The 18,779-nt window shown below is 41.9% G+C and overlaps 2 protein-coding genes across 2 annotated transcripts; one reads left to right on the forward strand and one right to left on the reverse strand.

The window, feature by feature from the left end:
- The first annotated feature begins 10,433 nt into the window (after window positions 1-10,433).
- LOC104932101 (four and a half LIM domains protein 2) lies at window positions 10,434-15,173 on the forward strand. Its single transcript, XM_010747256.3, has 6 exons — window positions 10,434-10,555; window positions 12,730-12,895; window positions 12,987-13,161; window positions 13,637-13,806; window positions 13,913-14,099; window positions 14,184-15,173. The coding sequence occupies exons 2-6, from the start codon at window positions 12,740-12,742 to the stop codon at window positions 14,333-14,335; spliced, it is 840 nt and encodes a 279-aa protein (XP_010745558.1). The 5' UTR covers window positions 10,434-10,555; window positions 12,730-12,739; the 3' UTR covers window positions 14,336-15,173.
- Window positions 15,054-18,779, reverse strand: cxviiih2orf49 (chromosome XVIII C2orf49 homolog). The gene is made up of 4 exons (XM_019255712.2): window positions 18,628-18,779; window positions 18,317-18,480; window positions 16,642-16,882; window positions 15,054-15,967 (listed from the first exon to the last, which is right to left on the reverse strand). The coding sequence occupies exons 1-4, from the start codon at window positions 18,745-18,747 to the stop codon at window positions 15,911-15,913; spliced, it is 582 nt and encodes a 193-aa protein (XP_019111257.2). The 5' UTR covers window positions 18,748-18,779; the 3' UTR covers window positions 15,054-15,910.

Consider the following 18,779-nt stretch of genomic DNA (forward strand, 5'->3'; position numbering starts at 1 on the left):
AATACAATAAACCAAAACAATGTTCAAACAAAACCTGTACAGCAGGTTTGTATAATTCTCTTACGCAATGAAAATATATGAAATAAACAGGTTATATTTAACAAAACTGAGGGTCTGTCATCAGTGAGAAATTAAATTTAGCCTAAGTGGGATCAGTCCTTGGTCCCGCTGCATTTGTCAGTGATATGCAAGCAGAAACACACACACTGTAAAACATTGTGGTTTGATTGAAGAGTTCTCCATGTGTCCTGAAAAGACGAGCACTGGATGAGTAAACCAGCTACCAGCTCAAGGTTTTACTCATCCAGTGAGTCACTGGTTACAGGCGAATGGGTAATAATTTAGAACTTGGTAAAAATGACTCAGTCCTATTTTAGCATTGAAGAAAGGCTGATAAAAATATACTGAAATATGAATCATGTCGATCGGCCCGTTGACTCAGGGCGGTGTCTCGACCAAAGTATTATCCAAATGTGCCGATAATTTGCTTTTATTTTTGGTTTTTGTCTTTCCTTTTTTGTATAAGGGTGAAGGATTTGGTGGCATCTATCAGTGAGGCTGCAGATTGCAGACAAGCCCTTTGTAGAGCCAGTGTTCAGTTTGTCTGTTCTGGGCTACCGTAGAAACGTGCTGGTGCAGCATGGTGGACCTACTCCCTCTGTACATATAGGGCTCGTTCTAAGGTTAACATATAACAGTTCCTATTTTCAGGCGATTAAACACTGAAAAATATGTATGAATAATATATAAACAGATCCTCCTAATGCTGCGTTCTCACAGATTCAGGCAGACAGTAAACAACAAACTGGATCAGGACGAGGCATCAGAGCAGGACAGTAAAATTAGTTGAGGCTGGCAAAGAATACCATCAACAGTAAGTTAGAACTGTTTGTCATCATCAGATCTGGATGTTACGTAGCTCCCTCATACCTTGTGGTTTTGCAATTCCTTTGTACTGTTTGTTTTTCTGTGCAGTAAAGAAGGTGTCGTCCATCTGCCATCTAACGTCTGCCTGAAGCCACATGAATGCAGCATAAATCTTACACATTGGACCTTTAAGTCAGTTTTTATCATGATGTTTTATCAAATCAAATACATGAAGTCATAAAGATGACATAAAAGTTTGATCCAAGAGAGGTCTTTGAGTGTTTTTATGATGTAAAAGTTCAAACTGAATAAAGATTAAGAATACATCTAAATGAAGGACTGCTTCAAATCCTTGTCACCTGACCCACAGTTACAGTATGCATCCTCCCTTACTAAACACCTATGAAATGACTCCAAACAAACACAGCCCTCATGGCCACAACCTCTCAGTTAAATAATGTCTCTTATGTGCGATATTCATCCATTTAAAGCTTCAGTTCTGGCAGGTACACTGATACGAACTCATGCACTTGTTTCTTGTTCAGCAGTGCCTCCATGTGTCTAAGCGTTATTCCTACACCGGAAAGAGGAGTAATGAAATATATACACCTGTAAAGGTTTTGGGATGTGAAACAGAAAATTAAAAGTGGAGGACAAAAGAAAAACTTTTATTTTTATACAACCCCAATTCCAAAAAAGTTGGTACGTTGTGCAAAATGTGAATAAAAACAGAACGCAATGATTTGCAAATCTCAGAAACCCATATTTTATTCCTGATGGAACATAAACAACATATCGTATGCATTTCATGGAAAATATTAGCTTATTTTGAAATTAATGGCAGCAACACATCATAAAAAAGTTGGGACAGGGGCAACAAAAGGCTGGAAAAGTATAGGGCACAAATTAAAAACAACTGGACGAGCATTTGACAGTTAATTAGATTAATTGGCAACAGGTCAGTAACATGACTACGTATAAAAGGAGCATTTCAGAGAGGCAGAGCCTCTCAGGTGTAAAGATGGGCAGAGGTTCACCGATCTGCAACAAACTCTGTCTAAAAACTCAAAGTAAGACTCAAAGTAAAATTGCAAAGATTTTGAAGATCCAACCATCTGCAGTGTAAAATATCATCAAACATTCAGAGATTCAGGATGAGTCTCTGTGTGCAAAGGACAAGGTCAAAGGTCAAAACTGGATGCTCGTGATCCTCGGCCCCTCAGACGGCACTGGATTAAAAACAGGCATGATTCTTGACTGGAAATCACTGTACAGGCTCAGGAACACTGAGGTTCATCATACAATCCACAAATGCAAGTTAAAACTGTATCATGCAAAGAAGAAGTCATATGTGAACACGATCCAGAAATGCCTCCGTCTTCTCTGGGCCAAAGCTTGTTTAAAATGGTCTGAGGAAAAATGGAAAACTGTTCTGAGGTCAGATCAGTCAAAATTTGAAATTCTTTCTGTAAACCATGGGCACTGTGTCCTGCGGACTAAAGAGAAGGACCATCCAGCTTGTTATCAGCAGACTCAAAAGCCTTCATCTCTGTTTGTATGGGGTTGCATTAGTGCCTATGGCACGGGCAGCTTACACATCTGGAAAGGTACCATCAGTGCTGAAAAGTACATAGAGGTTTTCTGAGCAACATATGCTCGCATCCAGACAACGTCTCTTTCATATTTCAGCAAGACAATGCTAAACCACATACTGCATCCCTCACAACATTATTGGTTTGCAGGAAAAGAGTACGGGTGCTGGACTGGCCTGCCTGCAGTTCCAGACCTTTCACCAATTGGCGCATCATTAAAAGGAAAATCCAGCAACGAAGGCCCAGGACTGTTGAGCAGTTAGAATCTTGCATTAGACAAGAAAGGGACAACATTCTTCTCCCAAAACTCCAGCAAGTGATTTACTTTACATTTACACAGTGTCCCAACCTCTTTGCGAATGGGGTTGTACTAAAATGTGGGCAAAACCATGTCAATTAAAAACAAAAGGATTGTCACACAGATATTTGGCTCAGTGTTGAGTTTCCTATCACAAGGGGGCAGGAGAGCTAAACACTGTATCTGTTATCGAGCGTGCACGTCACAGCCTTCATTTGGTCATTACTCCAGTGTCAGGATGTTAAAATAACAAACTCACTGGTGAACGTTTCACCCGCACGAACAATGACTTTCAGAAGCTGACAAATCAATCCAATTAGAAAGAAGAGGAATAAGTACAAGCACATGCTTATCTGCTGCAGACTCACGTTAAGTTAAGTTTGTTTTGCCACAGCTGACTCGAGGATAATTGGAAAGAGCTGAGCAGCAGACCAGACCTACAGTTGGTGTTTAGATTTTACGTTTGAATTTCATTATTACATAACGATATTAGACTTGGTCTGTGAGTGAGACCATTATATAATAACATACTGTGGGCATACAAAGCTGCTATTAAAGTGCAAAATTATTGGAATGGTTAGTCTTTCATACCCCTCCTCTCTTAAGCCCAAGGAGAGCTTGGCTTATTAATCGCGGCTGAGTAACACTTGTCAACACTTTTTCTGCCACCACTATAATCAGGATGTCTTCCATTTTAGATCCACGCCCCTCATATTCTCACCAGCCGCACAAAATCATCCCACTGAGTGACTGCTGAGAGCCCTGCAAGCTGAGCGGAGCTACAGTTACAGCGCTGATGAAACTAGATGTTTATTTTGGCAGAAAGGCGCCCGTATGTAAGTCCACCTGACTGAAAGTGATGATGTACGTGATGAGCCGGTGGCTCCCGTGCTATGTTTGCTATTCTGCGGCCTTCAGATCCAGTGAAATGTGAATAACATAAAATGTACTGTAAAATGTGGATGATGAAATCTAGTGTTGTTTTTTTTTGTTGAGGCTGTGTCATCATGAAACTATCCTACAGTATAAAAAAATGAAACAAGACTGCACTTTGGAAACAAAAACGTACCATCAGGATACATGTGTACCATAATATTTAGAGATATGATTGAATTAAAGAAACGTTTCTACCACAAAATAACCGATTTTGGACTGTGAGCTCAGAGCACAGTGTTTGTACCACAACGTTTTTGGATCACCTGAAAGTCGTTGGAAGTTTTCGGGTTCGTGGTGTGGGTGGATGCTCACGTGAGCTGAGCCGATGTCGTGCCAGAACAGGAGCCGGAAAAGGCGGCAATGCAAGAGCTCGCTAATTAAGATGTTGTCTTCTTTATTTAATCTGCAGTGCATATGCAAACAGATATTTGACACCAAATTTTCAAGCTAAACCAAAGCATTGACCTAATCGATAGCTCAAAATTTGTTTAAAAGTTCACATCCACAGAAACAAGTCTGCTGCAGGTCGGAGGTTGTTGAGTCATTACTCTTATGAACATTGTAATGACATCATTTTGTACTGAACTACAGTTTGAGAGAACAACAGGTTGAATATACTACTGAACTGAAACAGTACTGTTGAGCTGTCTACCAGCATAAAGCATACTTACATTATCTATTGTGTCATAGTTGTTGTTGGTTCCAGGTTTTATTCTGCCTACCTGCTAGTCTGTTTTTGCTTTCCGTAAATAAACTGCCTCTTACCCTCACCTGCTCTGTCCGTGCATCCTGCTTTTGAGTCCTCACACAGTCACACTTCTGACAATAGCTTTTTCTCACAACAGACGTTTTGCCTGTCAACGCATTTCATTGTGTTGCTAATAAAAGATGAATCCTCTCTAATCATGTGTCCCAGTAAGCCACGACAGTGTGACAGTGTAACAATGAGCCGCCATGCACAGCAGACCTATTTCTCAGCAGGAGAAAGTGTAATTAATATTCTTAACAATGGCTCTGCTCCACTTAAGTGTACCGACGGACTTGTTTTGACTTGTCGAAGCCAGAAAAACACAGGTGCTTAATAACAGTAATGATTCTCTTAAGTGGAACTCAACTATCATTAATACACCTGTGTGTTTCCTGTTATGACATGACTAATTGTCTGTTGTGCAACCAGTCAATAAACCAGCAGAGTGCAAATGAGTGGAGCTAACGTCGTATCCGTGACAGCACCCAGAGCTTTCTGAAGAGCTGTCGTAACGCTCAGAGAGTGGTGGCTCTGGCCGTGGTGGCTCTGGTCGTTGCCTTGTTGGTAGTCCTGCCTCTTCCACCTCCTGGCTAATCCAAAAATGGGTAATGAAGTGGATTATCGGTGGACCTCAGGCGGGCTCAATGATGCCTGGTTACTTAAACAAGCCTTCTCTAACGGCACCCACCTGTCGGTTAAAGCAGCCATGCTGTTAATCCTGCATAACTTTAAGCCTTAATATAATGTGAACAGGTGAGTTGTATATAAATTCACCCTCAGTACAGTTGTCATGAACGGGGAAATTAGCTACAGAGACCAAAACTGTTTTTTGTACCAGGCTGTAAACATGTTTATTTCTGCTGTGAAGTTGGACATTTGAACATGGGGACTTATGGAGACTGACTCACTTCTGGAGCCAGCCTCAAGTGGACGTTAGAGGAACTGCAATTTTTTTGCAACTTTACAATGGTTTCACTTCACAGTCACAGAGGTTTCTATTTATCTATATATATCAGGACCGTGAAACCGAAGTAGGTAATGGGTTTCAGCCATCATACATTTTATTACTGATGCCTATGCTTTACACGCTTTATCACTTAGCAGTCAGTGCACATTCATAAAATGCTTAAAATCAGCAACCTCAAGTGCTCTAATGCCAAACCCATTTGCCTTTGTCTGACACAGGAAATGTAAGTTATCTCTGCCACCAAACCAGGCCTTTGCTGTGGGTTTGGCCAAATACCTAAAAGCCTATCAGCATTACAGAGCAGGGACGGTTGGCCCCCTCAGCTGCCACCACACCACCACAACCAGCCTCAATCTTCCACTAACACTCCCACCCCAGTTCTCTTGGATCTGTATTCTGGGATATGATGATGGGGGCTTGGTGCTATAGCTGCCAGAGTGCCACCATGACAGCTGCCATTGCTTTGACAGAATTAGTGAGATAAACACAGCCAGAGACAGAGGGGTCCAGTTGTTGTTCAGATAAGTGAGGTCAGATGATACTGCAGCACACTCTTAATGAACGAGAACAGGAAAGAAAACAGCCGGGTTTTTAAGAGAGAGACGAGAAGGAGAGCTGGATTTACCTTGAGTAACAAAACCTGAAACGTCTACATATGACACTGATCATTAAATCACCATACCTCACGGGTCTTCAGTAACACGATGATGCTATTAACAGATTTAAAATTATTTTTCCACATTAAATATTAATGCTTCCTCTCTGCTCCACTTTCAAGGTTCTCCATTATAACTGCAGAACCTCTCCAAACTGTGTCAAACTGCTGCATGCCTTCAAATGTCGAAGATGATTAACGAGGAGTAAATTCTTTGTACTTCTATCCGTGATATCAGGTTGACTGTTTGCGCGATTGTGTATGTAAAAGCTAAAAGGAACAACGAGAGAAGACAAACTTCAGCATCTAAATAAAGTGTCTGGTGACTGCTGAGCTTGAAACATCCCACCAATCTCTGCAGGGATTTAGCGGTCTGGGAACACAACACCAGGCTAAATGACTGAAGATTTGCTGTGTCATATATATAGACCCACATCACTATTATGGCAACGAGCGAAGAGAGAGTGAAAACGAGTACAGGAGGCTTTTAATCATCATCATAAATTCAATGTCAGGGGACAAAGCAACCACACTGATCAGAGAATTGGCACAGGAGACCACTGTGAAAAAAAAAAACAGTAATAAATTACGTAGGTATGTATGAATTTATGGAAGGATGAACGTATATGCAGGAGCCTCTTTAAGCAAATAGCCTACCTTTGGCTTGCAGCCCATTCATGATGTCGAGTCTAATTTTACTTCTGCAGTTATACAGTGAGGCCCTGTGGTGCAGTTTTAGGAGGAGAAATTAATTATAAAACATAATTAATAATTCTGCATACCACTCTGACCATATGATTGTAATCCAGTCAGGAAATCATTTTATCAATTAGCTGAATAACAGGATTTTTTTGTTTTTTTTGTTGTTTTTTGGGCAGTTTTGCAAGAATCCATAAAAAAAAAGGTCACATGCTGCCATCATTTGAGTTTAATCGTGACGAATCATACCGCAAAAAAGATTCCTCCATAAGTTCATTGAATAAAATCTTTGGAACAAGTTGAAGCAGCAATTGCGGCTGAGTGAGATTAAATTTTACTCCTATAATTTTTTCTCCTATAATTTTCCTGAATAACCGTACACAAAATCCTCTGTTTAGTAGGAAGACCTGCCCTCAGCTCGATCTCAGGACATTCACAGGGCCAACACGGGGCCTATTTCTTCATATCTTATTGAATTAAAAGAATCAAAAGAATGTCTGGTTCGAGAGCAGACTTGAAACACTCGACAGAAATAAAGCGTGACCTTACTACAGCTGCGTGTTAAGTCTGGTAGTTTAGCAACACACAGAAGGTAAAGCCACAAAAAAAAGACTACTGTGTTTTAAAGGTGACTTCTCTTCAAACTCTTCTAATTCAGACAGTGTACTTGGACAGGTATATTTGATACATTTTCATATATGTGTAATAAAGTTATCAGTCCATCAACCCATTGACTGCATTATTTGGGGTCGTCCCTCAGGAGACACCAATAACTAGGCACCAGGCTGAGGCTATAGCATTCTCCACTCTATTGACTTGATGTCTGATACTCCTTAGTTGGAAGACGGTTACGAGTCGACCCCTCTCATAGGCGTTGGGTGGAGGAGGTGATGTCCCATCTCAAACTTGAACAACTTCAAGTTTGCCAGGCTGCTTCCCACTGTTCAACTACAAGAAAGCAAATAAGAGTATTTCCTAAAATCATTTTAAATCTCTTGTGGGTCTTCAACATCAAATCAAGGCTATGGTAGTCTTAAACAAATTCCTGCTGTACACTTGCTAAGCTGCAAGTGTACCCTGTTCCCACAGTGGGAGCCCAAAATGATTCTGTCCTTCTTCATCAGTCCTAATTGCCCGTTTGAGACCTTCATTATGACGCTGCGCGTTCTTCAAAGTCAGTTGCCGGGATCCATTTCAACCCGTTTGACAGCTTGCAGTGCAGTGAAGTTCTTCCAGAGGATCATATTGGATCTTGGATGACCCAGAGAAATTCCAGTCCAATTGGTGTGCTGTGGCATTAATGATTAACAGCGCACCGGTGATGATGGGGTCTGCCTGGCTTGACCTTTCCACATGGCTGTATTTACAGCAGAAAGTAAGCACCGGGGCTTTAGCATCATGATAGCCTTGCAGTGCCCAGACAGCTGCATCTTTATCCCCTGGCCTTAGCAGCTGAGTTTGGAGGCCTCGATCCAGAGCGCATCCAGAGTGGGAGGTGGTGGGGGAGGCAAAGGCTGAGGGCTGTGCAATGTTTCAGTTGGGTATAAAACAGATTGGGCCTTGAGGTATTAATTAGACCACATGTCTGAAGTTAAGTGAGTGAAGTGAAATGATTGCCTGGGTTAAATACTTAAGTATTATTGTCATGTGTTTATTTACCTATATGAGAGGAACATGTTGAATATACGTGCTTCATATTTGTCAGATAAGGGGAATTCTTCTGGTATTTTACTAAAAGTACATTGGAGGCACAGATAAAAAGATGCCACATGCCTGTTAGGCAACGTAATCAAATCAAATCTTTTCCCAGCCTCGTTCTCAGAACCAGCAGTACATCGTCTTCTGTCTGATGGACTGTCATCTGACTTCAATTTTGCCTACTAGTCCAAACAACGGAGCTTCCTGTTTGTCCCGGCTCCACGTTTAAAGTGGATTTCATGATAGCATTAGCTACCTATGTTTAAACAGAAAATGAAAAGTGAAAGCTGAATCATTTCAGATGACATTTAGAGGACCTTGTTTTGATATAAAAACAAAAATTACACAGTGTCGTTTATCTCTCTGTGCCGTAGCTAATTGAACAAAACGAATCTACAGCTGTGCCAGGGGCATAGCAATGCTTTGGGCTAACATCAACATACTACCACGCTCACAATGACAACATTAACATGCTGAAGTTGATCCTGTTTTAATCTCTGTAAACAGACGTCAGCATTTGGATGTGGAATCTGTAGGCGAGGGACCAAGATTTTGATTTCCGTTTCCGTTGTACTGTCAGCCAATAATAATCGGAGCAGAACAGTCTGAGCGGAGAGCAAAAGAGGTGGCCTGAAATATAATCTTCATAGTTATCTCCTGAAATTAGCATTGAGTCTTCTCGCACATATCGAGCTGCAGAGGAAGTCTTTGGCCTGGATTATCCATTTTCCAGATTTCTGCTGGCTACACAGGAAGCCCAAATTTATTGGCCTTTGTCCCCAGAGGCTGAATCATCATCAGAAGAAAGCCAAAGGATTCCAAGATTGATCTATCTATCCGTTAACACACTATGGTGGGGATGTCATTAGTTTTACCTGAGGAGCTCACGCTCAATGAAAAGTTCAGGGATCACCAAAGAGAACATAAATCCAAACAGCAGTTGTTGAGGTATTTTCCCTCATAACCACAAATATGAAGCAGTTGGGGGATCAGCAAAGTCAACAGAGATTCATCATCTGGGGAGTGTTCAAAATATCTGGACAAACTTACATAGCAATCCATGTAATACTTGTTGAGATATTTCGGTCTTGCCCAGAATGATCGACTGACCGCGAGCTGAAAAAGATCTCTTTTTATACACGATACATCAACATGCATAGACACAGCCCAAACACAACACTTTGTGATGCCCAATCGCTTTATGGCGGTCCACAAATAGAACCCTTGAACCTAGTGACGCATTTTCTCATTCTCTTTCTGGTGAGCGTCCAGGGACGACCAGATCAGGAAAACCAGCTTCAGAGAAACAGAGAGGGAGGACTTAGAAGAGCATTGGCGGCTGATAGGAGGGAGGTGTAGCGGTGTGAACAAGAGAGTGTTGGGTTGCAGAAAATAGTGCCACAATTTTCTTAGAAACTATGCGGGTGTCTGTCAGTACCGGGCCTGGATACTGTACCCGATAGGTTGGGAGGTTTGGGATTAAATGGGTATTCTCCTGTGAGGAGGAATATATGGAGGTAGAGACAGATGAGACATATATAGGAACAAATCTCTGACCGGATAACAATCTTTGACATTTGACCCTTTCCATCATGTATCAAAGGAAGATTGTGGTATTATGTAACAGTGTGCATGTGTGTGTGTGTGTAATATTATGATGATGATAACCAGAGATATCGCACAAGTTAAGAAAACAGCAGTTGAAGTGGGATAGGGAGGGATGATGTGATACGGCTGTCGTGGGGAGAAACAAAAATATGAGGCGGATGCAGTAAAAAACCGAAGTGAGCGACTGAATCACTGAGTGAGCAACTGAGTGACCTTAAAAGGCCACACGGCCTCTCCGGTGACTGAATGAGCGAAGTGAAAGGGGGCCTCGGGGTTATCTCTGTGAAGCGCCACCGTATTTATAGATCATCTGAAAAAAGACTCCCTGCCCCCTCGCTCGCTGCCCCCTCTGAGTTTCCCCTCCCCTGTTTTCAATTAGCCCCTGATGGGTGGAGTAATGCAATCAGGATTAACTACAGCTGACCCGTAGCCTCCTCTCTCAGTCTGCCCCAGACTCCGCACAGGCACACACTCCTCAGATAGGAAGGTAAGACCCGACTCTGTTCAGCTGCTCCACTATCCATCCATTCACTCGTCCATCTTTCCACCCATTTGTCCTTTCACCGGTCTCCATCCATGTCTTCCATTCTCTGGGACACAGCTGCTCACTGTGGCCCCTGGCATCCTCCTACCTGCCTCCCCACCTGCCTACCTCATGTTCTCTTTTCTTTTTCCTCCCACCCGCACAGTCCCTTCACTATTTAACCACCTCTTCTCTTACCCGACTTTTCCGAGACAGAGCGTGTCTCATCCTTCTTTTATTAAATTTTCTTTTTCTTTTTCTGTCCAAAAAGATGAGCTGATTTTCCAGCCTTTCTTCTTTCCCTTCCTTCTTATCGAGCTCACACTTCCCCTGTGTTGATAAAATATGCTCCTCACTTTCACGGTGATGACTTTTATTTTGGCAAACGGGTCTATTCGTTATTCTGCTTTTTCTCTCTTTTTTGTTGCGTTTCACGCACTTCACAGCATTTTGGTGTGATCAGAATCAGTAGGAAATCTTGTTGTCACACTTTTGGGTGAAAAATAATGCAGAAAAGAAAGTACCTGTTAATAAAAAGATCTTTTTTTAGAACTGTGTAGTTAATGAATATAGTGTATAGTTCAGCATATATACATGCTTGTGTTTTACAGTTGGTGCAGGAGTCAGATTGAGCTACAAACTTTGATTTATAGTACATTTACTTCGAGTTTGGACTTCTGGATTTAATAGGAACATTCTCAATGTACAGCTTAATTCGATTCATTCCATTATCCACTTACAAATCTATTAATAGAGGCTGTTGTTCGTACTTATTAAATTGGCAGAGAATTCCCCCAGACTTGTTGCTTCGGAAGAGAATGTACTTGTGGCGTTTTCTTTCTGGAATTATGAACGTTGCAGGGTTTCTTGAGCAGATGGGTACTAAAAAACAAAAATTTCCTGCAGAAACCGGAAAATAATGAACCAAATTGAGAGAGCTGACTGACTGGGTGAAGACGTAGTGGAACTTTCTGGGGATAGACCAGGCTGCAACGGTGGTCAAACAGCTTGCCAACTGGCCGTACATCAGTTTGGCATCAAGTGATTTACACGGAGAGACTCCCAGATGGGCTGCAGACAAAAGAGAGCCCAGAAGCTGTGGGGGGAAACAGCTGCATGACATGTCTGAATAGCTGAAGGTTTTATTTGTGTCAGCTCAGATTATCCTTTTTTTATTTTTAGGAGTCAGATAAATCCTTATATAAGCTAGGTGAGTCATGGTGGGGAGCGGGAGACAATGAGGGAATGTGGGAGGGGTTGAGAGTGACTCAGAGCAGAAAGGACAGGCAGATTAAACGTCTCAACTTCAGCCTGATAAAAGATACGTGAATGTCAGGAACGTCACAAATCACTCACAGGTCTCGTGTCAGACTGCTGAGGTGGGAATACAGGTATGAGCACAAATAGATAAAGGTCTGAGAAGGACAATAAAGCAGCAAGAGGAGATAAACAGAAACTTAAATAAAGCAGGAATGGTGGTAAGGGAGGAATGTTTGAGGGGGGTAAGTGACATATTTCCTAGCCTCCTTTCATGGACAAAGATTTGAGGAATGAACGGACAAATGAGTATGTGTGTGTGTGGCAAACAAAAAAATCCTACACTATCCTCGGTCAGCAGAGAGTAGGAGTATTTGAGCACAGGTGGGATAACCAGAGGTCTTAACAGGACGACCACAAACAGCTGCAGATTGTACTCAGCCATTATTACAAGTGCCATTCAAGCCCACTTATACACTGGCACACACACACTCACTCACGTACACGCGAGCATGATGACAAGGGGGGTACGGCGCTCTGGCGCTGACAGCTGGACGGCGAGGTGATGGATGGGTCAGTGTAGAGTGGCGGTGGCGGGCGTTGGTATGCAACAGGGCAAACGTTGACTGTTTACTGTCTCTAAGCAGGACTGATAGAGGTTATTTATATCCTCCTCTCTTGTCACCTTCTAGTCCTGACACACAGAACAAAACGAAGGGCCACTGAGAGATGAATGCAGCATGAAAAAAGGCTGTAATGTGAAGGATCTTGATAAAGTTTCCTGGAAAGCATAACTGAAAGAATAACTGAGGTAACTACTCAACTTCCAGCTGCTGTTTGCATTAAGTCACCTGTATTTTGTGTCTTTCCCTTTCTCTCAGGTGAGTCAAAATGACCGAGCGCTACGACTGCCACTACTGCAAGGAGTCCCTGTTTGGGAAGAAGTATGTTCTCAGAGAGGAGAATCCCTACTGTGTGAAATGTTACGAAAGCCTGTACTCCAACACCTGCGAGGAGTGCAAGAAGCCAATCGGCTGCAACACCAGGGTAAGAGCCGTCACATCCAAAACCCCAAACACGCTCGTTCTGTGGGTTTCTGTCCGAGCTCTAACCGTCCTCCGCCTTGCCGCTCTCGTAGGATCTGTCCTACAAGGACCGTCACTGGCACGAGGACTGCTTCATGTGCTTCCAGTGCAAGCGCTCGCTGGTGGACAAGCCCTTCTCCACCAAGGATGAGCAGCTCCTCTGCACTGAGTGCTACTCCAATGAGTATTCCTCCAAGTGCCATGAGTGCAAGAAAACCATCATGCCAGGTAGGTAACACAAAAAACTGCTCGACAGTCGACATATATCAAGTGAGTGAACTACCTTTAAACGATGTAGCCAATCTACATTTTTGACATAGTGAGTGAGCATGTAGGGCTATCTCTTCTTAAGGTATATTATATTTATCTTTATCTTTATTCTAGGTATTTTACAACAGCAGCCAAACAGATAACACACTATAAACAGAAACTGTGTCTTTAGGCCTCAAGCCAAATTCCACATGATGACATGATCTCTCTATTTCCAAGTATATTATTACATGTGCAGGCAGTTCTTAAAAAGTCATAAAAATATGCTTCACTGTCCTCTGAATTTATACTTATTTCTACGTTTAGCTCAAGTTTTTTTTTCTCCATAAATTGGACCAAATGTTCTAAAAGCCCCAAATAATATTCAAATGTTCGTTTGTTGACTCCAAAACACACATTCACACTATCCTCTTACTTAATATTTCCCTTGAAGGCTCCAGGAAGATGGAGCACAAGGGGAACAGCTGGCACGAGACCTGCTTCACCTGCCAGAGATGCCAGCAGCCCATTGGCACAAAGAGCTTCATCCCTAAGGACAACCACAACTTCTGCGTGCCCTGCTATGAGAAGCAGTTTGCCATGCAGTGTGTGCACTGCAAGAAGGTACTGAACTGAAGTAATACTCAATTATTCTCCATTTCCCCTTCAGACGCAACACAAAGGTGTGACAGTATGTATGTCACTCACTTGTGTATGTCCTGTTTTTCAGCCTATCACCACTGGTGGGGTGACCTACCATGACCAGCCCTGGCACAAGGACTGCTTCCTGTGCACTAGCTGCAAGCAGCAGCTGTCTGGCCAGAGGTTCACCTCTAGAGATGACTTCGCCTATTGTCTCAACTGCTTCTGCAACCTTTATGCCAAGAAGTGCGCCTCCTGCACCACCCCCATTAGCGGTAATCAGAATTGATCAATTTATTGGTAAAAGAAATGTTCATAGAAATGTTTTTTTTAATGGATTTGGACTTTGTAACTTTCAGGCCTCGGAGGCAGCAAGTACATTTCCTTCGAGGAGCGCCAGTGGCACAATGACTGCTTCAACTGCAAGAAGTGCTCCGTGTCCCTGGTCGGTCGTGGCTTCTTGACCGAACGCGACGATATCCTGTGCCCAGAGTGCGGCAAGGACATCTAAATGGAGTCTGAGAGCCGACTGATACCTGTGATAATGATATGATAGAGTAACGACAGAGATACAACAAATACTGTCAGAACACAGCATCTTTACTACCTAGCATTACTATGAATGTACATTGTTTTATGCCATGAAGTACAAACTAACAGCGTTATTTGAATTTATTTAAGTGGAATGTTAAAAAGTCATTACTAATACATAACTGTTGGCATGATTGTAAAGATATTTGCTTATGAAACAGCGACATGTTTGCAGATAGACACTGTACGAATAAGTCTACAATATTAATGTAGACTATCCACTTTGAGGTGTGATAATAATAATTACCGCTTTGTGCATGGACTGGCTTGGTGCTGTAATGTAGTAGTGGTTTTGTGAACGAGTTCTGCCATTACAAATTAAATATATTAAAACTGTGTCTCTGATAACTGCTGATTGTATCTGTGCATGAAATCACATGAAAAATAAAAAAAAGGGGGTCAAAATGTTTCTATTGGCAACTTCTGAGCAAGAAAAACACAAATTTTATTCTGACGTTACCGCTGACTGAAGGGTCAAAGATCTTAAGAAGAATTTAGATTTCCTTCATTATTTTTTTTATCATAATATTAAGAGTAAGAGTAAATTAAGTATATATGTGAAAATCCTGGTATATCAAACATGGGTCACAAAGCTGCTGAATTTCCGACTGTAATAAAATCAAAACATTCAGGATTCGTTGTATTGAGACAATTTATTTTTAAAAAACTGTTGGTACAAACATGACAATGGATTTGACAAAACGCTTTGTGAATCTTGCTCCTGTGTGTTTTTGATGAACTCTGTCTCCGTTAATTTATCCACAATTCCAAATAAATATCAAAAAGACAATATTCCTGGTTTAGTTCACATTCCTTTCTTTTTCCTTGTAAAGGATTAAAACGTCATATTCCTCTGTGTCAACACGGTTATTTAGCAGCAGATTATGATGCAACTGTATAAGAAATAACTTCACTGGGATGGAGAACGAAAATGACGCCGACTACCGGTTTAAAACTTAGACATGAGCTTCCACCTAATCTGTTTTTTGTATTATTTAAAAAGGTACACCAGAGAAAAACTGAATATTTTTTTAAATATTTAATGTTTTGCCTGATAACACGTTCACAATGTTTCTTAGATCTGTCCTTCATCTTGACAGTCACAATCCCGATGAGAGTCTCGATCGAGTCATAGAAACAAACAAGTACTGCGGGCCTTCTTACCGAGTCGTGCACAGAAACAGCTCGTCAACAACCAAATGTTACGTCAGAAAACAAGAGTTGTTGCTTGTTTTGTCCTGTAAAAGGTCTCCATGTGTGGGGTTGAGGACAGTTGCTGATCTTTAATGGTAAGGGCACTTGAGGTTGTTGGAAAGCAACAAAGAAGCTCGTGACTTCAAAGTCAACACCGCCGCATCCTGTCAGCTCTCAGCCCGGGACGAGAGCTGTGTCGTTGTGTTGGTGGGATAACTATGAAGGGGGGAGAGCACAGACGGTGAGCGACAACATTTGGTGGGAGACGGGGAGAGCGGTGTGTGTGATCAGGGGTCAAAGGTCAGGGCCATGTCACATGCTGGATCTTTTTCTTCACCTCTGGAGACTTCGGTTCATCCTGAAGAGACGGACGACAAAAAGTGAAACATAAAATGCTGCAATGTGGGAATGATCCATTGATATTTCATGATCATTTGTGATAGTTTTCTGAAAAGATTTGACACGCACATATTTTAACAGAACAGCAAGTGAGCGCCTGGCTATCGGGTTGCATCGTGTAACATCAGTTGCTCTCTGTCACCCTGAATCTGTTAAATATTTAGTTTGTTTGTATTGTTTTAAAACAGAAACACATTCTATATCGTAATATTAGATGTTTCTTTACTGGAAATGACATACAATATTGCAATAACAGCAAAAACTTCTAGCTCTCTGGCGTTCTCCCGTTACTACCATATTTAGGTTTTTGTAGTTAAATGAGGAGGTATCGTTTACGTGACATTTCAGCTTCACGAATCAACCGTTCTTCGTCCGAGATGCAGCGTTTTCAACACAAGCGGCAGGAACAATAAAAATAAAATAAATAAAGTTTCATTCCAGGACAAAACAATGCGATCAAGACTTTTCCCACCTTGACTCGATGTCTGTTTTTTCTGTCGTTTTAGAGGTATGTTTTCATCGTCAATATCAATATCAAAGAATCACCCGTATTGTAAAAGTCTTACATGATTTCCACCCCGATTAAAACACAAACAACACAGCAAAAGATAAGAAACATAGATGACGTCATACCGAGCTGTTTGCTTCTCGTTTGAGGTTCGTGTCTGTATCTGTGACAGACGAGGAAGACGTGTTTCCGGACAGCCTGCGGATGGGGTTGGACAGGCTCCTGGCGGGCGGAGGCTTTAACCTGTCGGTGATTCCTGTTGACGCGGTGGCTCCCTCCGGTTTCTTTACTTTTAGCGGGCCAGAGTGAGACGAGCTGCCATCGAACACGATCAGAGGCCTTTTCCTGTTGTGGTCGTTACTGGAACTGGAAACAACAATGATCAGTTAATTACACTTACTATTTTCAAGCAGGTGCTCGGTGCTGGCACACAGTTTGTTTATTACCTCACCTGTACCGGTTTGGTATTTTGGAGACTCGCAGCAGGCTGCAGAGGAAGGAAGAACACAGTACAGGCTGTGCCACTGCCGATCCAGCAGTGCACTTACAATCCGGTGCCAAGAATGGCTTGTTTCGTGCACCTGTGTGCTGCAGTGTTTTTGCCACTTGTTTTGGTGACGGCACACACTTGTAAACCTCTCACCCAAACCTGTAGTTTCTGTTTTCCTGTTTCACTAACGTGGGATCACACAGACAGAATAGTTTTGTAATTTTTTTTTACATTATTTGGTGCTTTTTATTTTATTATTTTTACTCATGTAAAAAGTTTGATAATCATAATTCTAAACTAACGACATAAATATTTTTTTAGATCATCATCGGTTGGACGACGTGAAGGTGTCACTCGTTTGTCACTATTTTCAGAATTTTCACAAACAATGAATCGATTAGTGGAGAAAATAATTAACAGATTCATCCAGAATGAAAATAATAATTATTAGTTGCCGTCCTAAATAGTTAAAAACGAGCTCCACCTCCACCAGTTACAACATTTAAATGTTCCCCACACATTAATTATGTGTAATAGTGATCTAAGGCTTTAATTACCTGCATTAATTACTTTAAATACTTTTCCCTATTAATACTTTTACTTAAGTCACACTTTCAATGCATGACTTTTACTTTTATTTACAGTGTGATATTAGTACTTTTGCATGAAAAACGGTACTGGGACTGTACATATATAGTGACTTTCTAGTCTTATGAACACACATTCACACAATCATTTACATTTAGTCATTAGTCGACATTAGTGGAAGACCCGCTCTACCATTACACACATTCACAAATACAGTGAGAACTTTGTGCACAATACCCCCAAAGACTAGTCTAGAGTCACTATTTAGTTTAGTCTGTAGAAGCATGGTGTTTCAGCATCTTATTTTCTGAATATTCTTATTTTCAGGTGATCATACATTGCTTTAAAACATAGTTAAAGAATATTATATTCAATGTCTGCCTTCCAAATCTGACACACTGCAGCTTTAAATCTCAGCTGTTAGTCACAAACATCACAGAATAAAGTAAATTCTTTAAAATAACAAACTACTAGATTCATCATTTGTTTTAAAAAGTAAAATAAACATGCATATAATATTATATATATTAGTATATAATATTTTTAATTTGGGGTCACCTGGACATGCAGCCTGCAGGATGATTAGTGGGTGACCTCTTGAGCCACCTTTACACACTGAGTATCTTCCCTTGTTACTAAGCTGCTGCATGCACTGTAATGTTGCACTTGTTCCATGCATTCAGTGTAAACATGTGACCTGTGTGTTCTTGCACAGCGGGTACCTGTCTGCCCTGTGGCCGGCCGGGCTCTGCCTCCCTCGGCTCCTCTCCATCCTCTTGCCCCAGCGGCTGTTGGGCAGCGTCCTCTGCGGCAGCGGGATGACATGCCGGAGGTAGAGCTCCGTGAGCCGGTCCCGACTCTCGCAGCCTCCGGTGCTGACATGTTTCTGCGTGCAGACACAAAAAAAACATTTTAAAAACATTAAACAAACGTTTGTTAGCCTGCGTGCTAACATCACGGCGTCCTTCCTCCGTTAAACTCTTCACCTCCTCCTCCTCCTCCTCCTCCTCCTCCTCTCTGCACATTAACGCACCTCCTTTAGGATGAGCTGCATGAACTCCTGAGACAGCAGCTCCGGGTGGAGTAACACCTCCACCTTCTCCACGCCGGAGCCGCCGACAGCCTGCACACCCTGCCCCGTGGAGGTCGCCATGTTTCATGCGCTTTACACTACACTTCCCGGCA

This window comes from Larimichthys crocea, chromosome XVIII (assembly GCF_000972845.2).
Source record: "Larimichthys crocea isolate SSNF chromosome XVIII, L_crocea_2.0, whole genome shotgun sequence".
Classification (NCBI taxonomy): Eukaryota; Metazoa; Chordata; class Actinopteri; family Sciaenidae; genus Larimichthys; species Larimichthys crocea.

What these genes read in the sequence shown, in the direction of transcription:
- LOC104932101 (XM_010747256.3), top strand. Translation starts at nt 12,740, where the DNA reads ATGACCGAGCGCTACGACTGCCACTACTGCAAGGAGTCCCTGTTTGGG. An exon ending in CAAGAAAACCATCATGCCAG is followed by an intron (nt 13,162 to 13,636) that starts GTAGGTAACACA and finishes TTTCCCTTGAAG; the next exon opens with GCTCCAGGAAGATGGAGCAC. An exon ending in CTGCACCACCCCCATTAGCG is followed by an intron (nt 14,100 to 14,183) that starts GTAATCAGAATT and finishes TGTAACTTTCAG; the next exon opens with GCCTCGGAGGCAGCAAGTAC.
- cxviiih2orf49 (XM_019255712.2), bottom strand. Translation starts at nt 18,747, where the DNA reads ATGGCGACCTCCACGGGGCAGGGTGTGCAGGCTGTCGGCGGCTCCGGC. An exon ending in TGCAGCTCATCCTAAAGGAG is followed by an intron (nt 18,481 to 18,627) that starts GTGCGTTAATGT and finishes GTCTGCACGCAG; the next exon opens with AAACATGTCAGCACCGGAGG. An exon ending in AACGAGAAGCAAACAGCTCG is followed by an intron (nt 15,968 to 16,641) that starts GTATGACGTCAT and finishes CCGTCTCTTCAG; the next exon opens with GATGAACCGAAGTCTCCAGA.